The sequence below is a fragment of the Dreissena polymorpha genome, chromosome 14 (assembly GCF_020536995.1).
Source record: "Dreissena polymorpha isolate Duluth1 chromosome 14, UMN_Dpol_1.0, whole genome shotgun sequence".
NCBI lineage: Eukaryota > Metazoa > Mollusca > Bivalvia > Myida > Dreissenidae > Dreissena > Dreissena polymorpha.
The window spans coordinates 28,251,663-28,263,006 of NC_068368.1; the positions used below are offsets into that span (position 1 = coordinate 28,251,663).

The 11,344-nt window shown below is 33.9% G+C and overlaps 1 protein-coding gene across 2 annotated transcripts; it reads left to right on the top strand.

The window, feature by feature from the left end:
• The first annotated feature begins 2,243 nt into the window (after positions 1-2,243).
• On the top strand, positions 2,244-6,925 carry LOC127857498 (neurotrypsin-like). Of its 2 annotated transcripts, XM_052393895.1 has the most exons (8): positions 2,244-2,376; positions 2,860-2,995; positions 3,969-4,138; positions 5,094-5,238; positions 5,584-5,687; positions 6,195-6,330; positions 6,613-6,642; positions 6,734-6,925. In XM_052393895.1, the coding sequence occupies exons 1-8, from the start codon at positions 2,328-2,330 to the stop codon at positions 6,750-6,752; spliced, it is 789 nt and encodes a 262-aa protein (XP_052249855.1). In that variant the 5' UTR covers positions 2,244-2,327; the 3' UTR covers positions 6,753-6,925. The 2 variants fall into 2 exon arrangements, with proteins under 2 accessions (XP_052249855.1, XP_052249854.1); XM_052393894.1 differs by having other exon boundaries at positions 6,613-6,925.
• The last annotated feature ends 4,419 nt before the right edge of the window (positions 6,926-11,344 follow it).

An 11,344-nucleotide genomic window follows, 5' to 3' on the forward strand; every position in this document is an offset into this window, starting at 1 on the left:
TTGTTCGCTATAAATTGAGACCCATGTGCTCTTTCAGACATTCAATAGAGGATATGTGTTGGATTCAGTGGATTATCGATTTTAATTCACGAGTGATCATAGAAAATAGTTATTTTCTATGATCACGAGTGATTTAAAATCGATATCGATAATCGATAGTGTACATAATATTTGTAAAACAATCAATGTGAAGTACCAGTAGATAATAAACTAAGTATACAAATTATCAAGTCGACGTAGTTAACAAAAACTATTTTTCCCTGCTAAACATATAGGCATTTGAATCATTGAAAATACATTTCAATCAATGCCAAAGCGAACTCTCTTACTAAAAACAACGCTGACGTATTCTAAAACTCTACAAGCGCCTTGTGCAGCCTCAGTTGTGAAATAGTTCTCACAGACGGCCCAATGTCAAACATTGTTATACATCAGGAAAATTCCATCAAGTCCTTGTCGCATACTTTGCAGTCTTTAGTCTGTAAACAGTTTTAATTCAAGCGTTACATTGAAAACAGTATTGTGTAATGTATCTCCAATATATGGGCACAATAATTCTTATTCAGGACAAAGTCAATTGTTGATAATGACATCATGCAGTAATATTAAATTGTATTATATAAAAATGCATGAGACCAAGTACTGATTCTTAGTCCAAGAAAACTGACTCGAGAGCGGTTCAATAAACCGCAGGCTTTTGATGCAATCGAGCTAACATAAATGGGTTTAAACTAAATTATATTCATTACCTGATCATAATTACTAGTATTCGATGAAAGTTAACACAGTTTTAATATCTTTGTTCAACTTAATATTCAAAATCATCGCAAAATTCGCCAATAAAAGTCCCTAGTCTGAAGAGTCCGAAGCAGGAGATGTTTTTTTCTCGTAAAATATCAGGTTTCTGTCCGGTTTACCATGTCAAGCAAAGCCCACGTGACTGATGTTTTTATAACGTTTTGGTATTCATGATGTTAAACATAGACACTAAGTCACTGTAAAAATTAATTTGATTCCCATCGTATCGACAGCTGCATTATTTAAACACCAAGCAGGCTTTTGATTTATCAAAACAGTAACATTACACATATGAGCCGTGCTCTGTGAAAAGGGCTTTGATGCATGTGCGTAAAGTGTCGTCCCAGACAAGCTTGTGTAGTCAACATAGGCTAATCAGGGACGACACTTTCCGCCTAAATTAAAGTTTTACTAAAAAAACATTCTTTGAACATAAAATATCATATAAGCGGGAAGTGTCGTCCCTTATAAGCCTGTGCGGACGGCACAGGCTAATTTGGGATGACACTGCACGCATATGCATTTAACCACCTTTACACAGAGCACGGTCCATAGGTTATGTAGAGTGTATACCATGAATGCGCAACTAGGCTGTACAACAATGATTCTGGAGAGCTATTCACATTTTCTGTTGTTGACCTTTTACTATTATCTTTACATATAATTGAGGCACGTCGTCGAAAAATGGTCTTAAAGTTCATTCCGAAATCGTCGCTCTAGGATAACGATTACCGTCATGATGGTGTTTTCGCGTTGATTTAAGTTTTCTTCTAAACTTTAATCAAATAGCGGTAAAAAGGATTGTTTTATCTAATTCTCAAAATGATAAATTCAGCACTTGATTAACAAATACCCGCCTAAAATATTTACCCATGTCTCCGCATAGCACACAGTTTCCGCTTCGTTACGCTGCCATTAGATCATGATGGAAATCAGCGTGGTAGCCATCTTTTATCCGGCCGTGGGTCAACTATCGAACAGGGGTTCTGTATCTTGATGATATATACTTAATGTACAATCTTGCTCTAAAGTGTACATTGACCTATTAAATAAAAATGTGTTTTGCTTGCACTGTATTGCCGTTTTATATTCCTGAGCGTTCTTTGAATATCACGGCTATGAGGTTGAGCCTTCCTTGAGCGAGTTTTGTTGTGTGTGAATCGCTAAGTTATGTGTGCTCATTGGTCTTAAATCGATTTAAGCTCCAAATTATTTTCATAGACCATTCCAAAACATGGAACGTGATTGAATCATATTTACTATGTTTTTTGCCCGTATTCTATAGGAATGGTCATTTACCTTAAATACATTTATTACTATTAAAACCTGTAGAGAAAGTATTGGTATGCGTTAAACTTGTTCATGATTATTTATCTTTACCGATTGTCTGTATAAATGAATAATGTAAATATATAGAGCAGTTAAAAGTCATTGCGTGTATTTGCAAGACGGATTCGGTTTCTTATCACAACATATATAACTGATGATAAAGTTAGCGCGTTAGTTTATGTCTAGGACTGCAAGCAACGATGCTTTACGTGTTTCTTCTCTTACTTCATATTGTTGAAGTATTGTGTGGTAGGTATTTAGTTTATTTCGTTGCAGCAACGGTATTATACAGTTGAATCGCGATTATACGAACGGTTCGTGGACCAATACATTACGAGCATTCCTGAAATCGCATTTTCCATATAATCGCACCTTTGTATAAAAGCTCAGTCACGTCGGTCTATATTAACGAAACGAAGTAAATTGGACTCAGTATCACATCTGACTATCTGTATGAATTATAATTGTAACTATAAATACTTTTAATTTAAGTATTACTCATAAATACTTAAAAGCTTTTATATAGCTTTTATTTTAAGTCTACAGATGTCTTTTGATCGTTAAGCATGATATAAGATTTATGTTTCTAAAAGTACAACTTGCAACATTAACATGTAAGTGTGTACTTCTTCACTTAACCGAAAATACAATGTAATCAGTTGTATTTCAAAGCTGAGATTGCTCTTTGAAACTGTCATACTACTCAACATTCATGCATAGTTTATTATTCAGGTTCCCGGCTTGTGGATGGCCCCACACCGCTGCAAGATCGAGTAGAGGCAGAAATATTAGGACAGAATCAATCAATCTGCTCTCTCGGATTTGACTCCCGAGCCGCCAACGTAATATGTTCCTCTTTGGGATACAGGTAGTTTTCTTTCATATAACATAATTTGTATACAATGTCAACATATACTGAAATAAAATGCATATCAGTTATATGTACTATTGATAAGTGCAATGAAATTCGAAATCCAATAGGTAAAATAGCATGTTTTCAAATTTATAAAACATATAACGGAATTGTATGTCAATTATATATTGACACAGACTTCTGTGAAATTGAAATGCCTCCCCGCCCCCCTTCGCCACTTAGTCCCCTTAAGCTTAATAGTGTATCTCGCTTAAACTGTCATACTTGAGTTACCGTTATGTAAAGATGATCCGCAAGAAAAGACTTTTGCTTCGAGGTTTGTACAAATTATGAATCTGTGTCTGTTTTTGTATTTGCAATTTAGGATGTAGATCCTATAGTCCAGACAATCTGTGTTTTCATATCGTCTTTCTTTACAGGATGGATATTGCTAAAACGTTCACATTTGAGTGTCCTTAATGTAAATTATTTAAATAAATAATTTTGGGTCGAACGCGTTTTTGGAATAATTATGCTAACTGATCGGAAGATGCAACTCAGACTGTCACAGCTCTAGGACCTAATTGTGATGAAGGGCGTTTTGAGTGCGACCCGTTTCGGCTGAAGTATGGTTATTTACCCCATTTACATTTTGTCCAATGTTTAATATATAGTGGATTTGTCTGTTTCCAAACATGTATTTAGAGGGGCATAAGTGTCTGTGACACATTATGTGCATTCATAGGATCAACAATAAGTCATGGCATACACAACTAAGAAACATTTTGAACGGTGTTGGTTGATGTTATCAAATCACGCAGCAAGCAAGTAATCTGAGTGTGGTGTTAGCTAGGCATGTGATGGCATGGAAGTGGTAGCTAATGATTGCGATTGTTTTTTGTGTGTATAAAAACGTTTGTTTGAATTTGTTTAAAAAAACTTTATTCCATTATTTTTGCTGTCGCTTTTAGCAAGAGTTGTCTTACAGGGGCGCGACACAGCTATGGCGATATTCCAAGTTCGGTGCTGGGAACATGCCATTATACAGTCGACTTATAACATGTTTTGGGAACGAATCTTCACTTGATATGTGCAACCATTCAAGTATTCACATTATCGGATGTGACAACAGCACGGTTGTCGGCGTAGAATGTCAGGGTAACTTCGCTGCTTGATGTGTTTATATAATATGTACATTGTATGACATGAATAATCAAACCTAAACAAACAGTATGCAAATATTGAAAGTTATGTAAAAAGACCATGCACAGAAAAAATGTTACTAAAACACTATTCAATAACTGCTTGAAATATTGAAATAGTTGCTTACCCTTTATTCACACTTGCCTCATTTAAGTCATGTTGCCATAAAGTACACATATATTCAAAGTGAAACTTCAAATTCTTACGTAAGAGAAAAACCTATTAACCTTTATGTATATAAATTAATTCTTGGTAGGGAACTAATTGCAAAACTGTGGGGCATAAAACGCATGTCCTAGACAAGACGCACAGGTGCATAAAAGACACACATATGAATAAAACTGGGATCACGGCCTTTGCGCACCAAATGCAAAACATTGATGAATTTGAGTAGCACTCAACCTCACGTCTGCCCATACTGATTTACATAAAATTTAAGTGTAAATAAAACTTTATATCATATCATCACGATTCACATTAAATAACAATAACAGAAACCAATTTTCAATACAATTGCCATTTAACTACTCAGTGGTAGGGTACAAACCAGTGCATCACTATTGTTACTTTCTGATGTATGATGTAATTTAACCGAAACGAGTACCATCTGCATCTCGTCTTTAATATAAACAAGCTTTTGATACATAGCATCACATAGCTTTGCATTCAGATCAGCGTCGTGTAATTGATGACATTGAGACATAAGGTGATAGAAGACCATGTTGCACAAATTGGTTGTTAATGTCTCGCTTTAGTTATATTAATAGTACATGTTAAAATGTTGTACATGAAATAACAATCGTATATCCGATGACAATATGAATGTTATATTTTATGGAAAACGAGATTCATCTCAATAATTTAAAACCCATGTGTATTATGTATATGTTATGTGCATGGGATATTGTAGGTGACGCTATCAAGCTAGAGACGCTTTTCAACAGCCGACCTTATGAAGGGGTATTAGTTGGATTTCATGGGAATATGGAATATAACTTCATTGGGGACATAAGCAGTGGCACTGCGAAACATATGTGTACACTGCTTGGATATGGGTAAATATATAATTACATTATTTATTTATACGTTTCAATCAATAAATGCATGAAACGCTGTGAATGATATATGTATTCAAGTTATCATTGATAATAGTATGAACTTATTTCGACTTTATTTCAATGAATGTTTGCGTGTAAAAGGCGCATATTTCTTTCAATGAAAAAGTATGCATATACAAAAGATTAAAAAATAAAAATTATTATACTGTTTTACACAAAAATGTATGTATACAATTTAATGAAGAATAGATTTGTTCGTGTACTTTTAAACATTTATAAACATGTAACGCGTAGTTTGAATTCAGCACACACGTTTGACTCAAACATATGTATATTTTGCAGCCACGTGGGATTCTCTACTCCAACTTTACCCGGAACAATGTTAGGGCTTTTCAAGGAACATGTAGCGTGCAAGGGATCCGAGACTTCCGTCAGTGAATGCAACGGTGTGTTTGGACAATATCGTGAACCTGTTTTATATCGTCCGTTAGGGCTCCTCGTTGCCTTACCTATGAGAAAAGAGCGCTCTTGTGTTCAGGTCTGTACCCATTAAATCCGTCAGGATACCATTTCTCTATTTTATCAAACATAAATTCTTTGACAATAAGGTCGACATTTAAGAGTTGTTCTGGTATGATTCAGTTCTGCAAACTGTACAAACGTCGATTGTACATAAACATATTTTAAAACGGACATTTTCTTAGTGATACAATTAAATAGCAACAGAGAATGAAATATTCTTCTCGTGCCCTGATTACCAGTTGGTTTTAATTGTCATGGTTACTTTTCTTTATTATGTCACGAATATAAATCAATAAACTTACTGATATTAGTTTATGTTCAATTTGTAATGACCCACTTCAATAAATTATTGACAACTTTTACATTAAATGTACATACATATGGAGTGTCAGATAAAGTGTATCGAATGGTTCACACACGTTTTGTTGTAGACTACATACTTCAAGGGTTAAGACTGGGTCCTGATGGCATTCTCCTCATGCAGATAGACAGTAGACATTGGGCGGTGTATGAAGACGAGTTCTCTCCACAAACTGCTGAAGCAGCTTGTAAAATCATGGGTCATAAGTACGTGCCATTAAATTTTATACGCATTTGCATAATAGAATGGCTTTGATGTCCATGACACGAATCAAGTTAAACAATTATACATTGTATGTTTGAATTATAAACTATCTAAAGTATACATTTACATATTTACACCGCTTATCAAACAAACGATATGATTTAATAAAAATCCATATAACTTTTAGTTCTGATCGTAACTGCTACTCTAAGAACTTATCATACAGAATATATGTATAATATCGTTCAATATATTTTTATGACTAACTCACGAATACTTTACAGGGGATTTAAGACATTTCGTACTGAATTATCTGGTCCTAAAGATGTCGAAGTATTAGGATCATTTGTTTGCTTTAACAACGCTGCCAGGCTGGAAGATTGTCATCTAAGGCACCTCTTCAGTCGGCGTCCATACGACCTGAGTTCGGTGTGCGATGTTTGCGTTAAGCACGTGGTGCTCACATGTCACAACGGTACGCAATCCGACTTTGGTCCTGCTTTTGTTGGATAAATTGCCTTGATGAAACATTCGTATTCTAATCAGAACTGAAAAGCTCAAGTGAGTCACAGCGTAAATAAACAGTAAATAAGATTACTTTGCAGCGTTCTTATAAATTCCTAAGATTGCATTCGGTACAGGTTGAGCAGTACTTGTGTATATACGAATGTATATTATTGAGAAAACATAACACCGGTCCCAGTTTAATTAAAGTGACACATTCACGAGCTTAAACAAACATAAATTATAAGAATTTTTCGAGGCATTTAGGTAAAAACAATGAGACCTGCCATGTCTTGACAATTATCCTGTCTTTGCCTGTCCATTTAAAGACTTATTTCGTCTCTTATGTTTTTAACACATATCTACAAAGTGAACTTTCCGCTGCACAAATCGAAGAGACGATATATTTAAGCAGATGGTCTTTTACATCAACAAATTATCAAGTGCAAAACTATTCAACACACCACAAAACACACCACAAACAAATGCATCAACAACTACAAAAATGTAACGGGGTATTGAACGGTTTAATATTGAAGAAACCGAATGTGTGCTTCCTAACACTTTGTCAGTATGAAAACCTAAAATATTACGTGTTAATAAGAATTTAACCGCAGAGCTACACAATTAAAATCAAACATATACAAAGAGATTATTCAACTGCAGCAGGACAGAAACCTTATGACACAACGAGGTCCTTTATTTATAAAAAGGAATCAATTCCCTAAAAACGAGATAGAATAAAAAAAATAGGGTATTCAGGACATCCACGTACACAAATACGCAAAAAATGACCAAACACTGAGGTCAACGCAAAGCAATTGAAATATAGGAGCTCAAACAAACAACCTTGGCCCAAAATAAGTCTTAAACCATTAAAGCGTTAATAAAAGTTAACCTCATAGCATCGTATTAATATTGAAAAAACTAATTAATGGTTTTATCATGCCATTAGTGCAAAATATCATTTGGGACGCTGACATGTTATATTTAAGTGTTGTCTGATACCCAATCCGATAACGCTTCTTAAGTCCGACCATCACTAATATTTTTTAACTCCGCCAACATTGAGTTAATAATTCAAATGTGTAGAGTTCTATGTTTAAGTCAAGCCCATTATGAGAACTACTTTTGTGTAGGCGTGTAATGTCGCTTGTGTTTTAAAAATTAAAACAATCTTAGTGATTCGATTTTTATTCAGAAAATTAATAAACACGTTTTTTTATCAAAAAACAAAACTTATCATTTACTTAGTATATACACAAAGGAACATATGATTAAAATGAGCATTAATTAATTGAAAAAATGAAACGCATACAAATTTAAGCCTCTACTATTCATTTGCTGCAGACAGACACAAATTAAAACAGTAAGGTTGAACATTTTACATAACACAAATAAACTTAACTCGTTTTAAATTAAACAAACAACGTTAAAGAATTGAGCAAAAGAAGAACTTATGACTATTATTCACTATACATCTTGTCTAAGATTATACAAAAATATAGAAAATACCTTACAAATGCAATACTTTCCTAGCAATGCAAACATATGAATTTCATACACAATAAATTAACATTCCCAAAGTAAAATATTTAATAATTAATTATGATGATTTGTTAATACATTTCATGCCTAATAATACATAAACATTTCAATTTATTAGTGGCTGAAATCAAAAGTGCACACTAAAAAATGTTCTGTCTCCAAAACTTTAAACAACCAGAAGTTTTTGTATGCACTGGTTGTCAACCTGAAAATCAAATAAAGAATCCTTAAAACAATAATCAAACACTCAGTTGCCAACTGCTTGAATAATACAAATGTAAGAATAAACAATTATTTTAATGTAGATCTATAACATTCAACGATTAAACAATAACATACAAAATGAAAACTGCTCTAAAAATAAATTTGTCGGAAACTTTTTAAGCTTTCCAAAAAGTAATTAGAGTGGTTGATGCTTTAGTTTAATAGTTTATTATAGTCTCATCCAGTATTTACAGTTTTCACAAAACATATATAACATATCAAGATATAAATATAATATTTGGCATGCATACAATGAAATTATAAGAGACTGTGAAGCTGTGTCAGGATGCAGCGCGAGATATCTCTTATTGTTTGAGAGGCAGAGAAAGACTCAGACCGATTACGAGGCTAGAAATGTGCCGCCAAGAGTTTGAGCGATTGATCATGACCAATCGAAACGTGTTGTCGGAACTTTCTGCAATTAAAATAGAATAATTAATTATAATACAATAAAACTAATCCAACATCAGAGCAAAACTTGAACAAATTATTACTATTACAGCAAGGATACTGTATAAACTGTCAATACGCAACCGTAAAAAAAGAATTTCTGTAAACTTTCAAGGTTGTATTATAGACTCGGGACCTTTTTCTCATTTGAGAATGGCTTTTTGCATAAATTTGACATGTTCAAATGTTAACAATTTTAAAAATATTTGCGACTCATTTTTTCACCATTTTTAACTGAGCGCGACTCATTTATTTCTCAATTTTTAACAGTGCTTGACTCGTTTTTCACAAATTTGAACAGTTTGCGACTAATGTTGTCACAAATTTGAACAGTGCGCGACTCAATAATACACACTTTTGAAAAATGCGCGACTCCTTTTTTCACAATTTTGAATATTACGTGAATCATTTTTTGTTCGCAACTCATTTTTTACAATTTTGAACAGTGAGCGACATATTTGTTTTTTTACAATTTTGAACAGTGTGTGACTCATTGTTTACAATTTCGAAAAAAGCGCAACCTTTTTTTAAAACATTTTTTTTTAAAGTTCGCGACTCATTTTTACACAAAGCCCAGAAGCAAAAGCCGAAAAACAGCCCCATGGCTTATCGGAGCTAAACGACCCATTCTAATTTCAAGAAGCATGCAGAACAATAACAGACAAATACACAACTGGGACTGATCGTCGGTTCATATGCATTCGAATGGGTGTAAAGAAATAGCACAACTAATGAAATATGTGCAGTTGTGCATGCATAAAAATTAAACTTCCCAACCACATGGTGCAGAATCTGTGTAATGCAGGATGCTGTCCCAATGATATTATGCAGATCAGTGGTCACAGGAACGTACAAAGCATCATTTAACCACATGATCTACATTCGTCAGTAAGCATAAAATGTATTCAGTTGTGACGTTATACGATCCAGCATAGGACTTTATATCCAAGAACGACATAATATTAAACGCATTAAATTAAAAAGCTACAGGTTAAACTTACTCAAAACTTAAACCGGTTCTATCTGAAAGAATATGAGAAAAAATAAGAATTGTTTGACGGTATTTTTAGGTTTCCCATAAATACTTACCATTAAGAACATGTGGTGAATACGGTAACATTGTGTTAGGAATATTTTATTAACTGTTTGATGGAACATCGCATTTATGAACTTTGTTCCTATTTTCTATTAAACAAACACAATTGCCATCATATTGATTAAAATCCGGGATGTGTGGGAACAAAAAGCAACTCGCTACCAGTCGACCATTTAGACTTATAATTAACGAATACATACATATATATATATATATATATATATATTGTCTAGAACGAGCAGTTAATTTATTTGTTCAACCATAATGCAAGCACTGTGTTGTCCGAATGCATTACTTTATTTTTCATTTTCATTTTGGCAAACCGTTATTAAGTGCGTTTTAAACCAGTCAAATAGTACATAGTACAGTTTTTTTTATAGTTTGACTGTTATTTTATGATAAAGTGTCTTGCATTAACACTCTTACCATACGCAGCTACATCTTTGTCAGTCTATATTTTAAATGCATGGATTTTTAAATATCAAAAGCGGGAAGTAAAGGTTAATGAACCACCTTTTAGAGCGATGATGATCACAAAAGGAGTACTTTTATCGCGCAAGCAGACGTTTTGATGAACATTTCAGAAATAAACCGGAAATAGAAGCAATTGAGAGTGGAAGCGATGAGGATCACAAAGAGAGTACTGACAGCGCGCTAGCGGACATTTTGATGAACATTCAGAAATAAACCAGACATAGAAGCAATTGAGAGTGGAAGCGATGAGGATCACAAACAGAGTACTGATAGCGCGCTAGCAGACGTTTTGATGAACATTTGAGAAATAAAACAGAAATAGAAGCAATTGAGAGTGAAAGCGATGAGGATCACAAAAGGAATACTGACAGCGCGCTAGATTACGTTTTCATGACCATTTCAGAAATAAGCCAGAAATAGAAGCATTTGAGAGTGGAAACGATGAGGATCACAAAAAGAGTACTTAAAGCGCGCTAGCAAACGTGTTGATTAACATTTCAGAAATAAACCAGAAATAGTAGCATTTGAGAGTGGAAGCGATGAGGATCACAAAAGGAGTACTGACAGCGCGCTGGCAGACGTTTTGATGAACACTTCAATAATTAACCAGAACTAGAAGAAACAGAGTGTCATAAGTATGAAAACTAAAACATTTATTTAATCAATCAACATGTTGATTG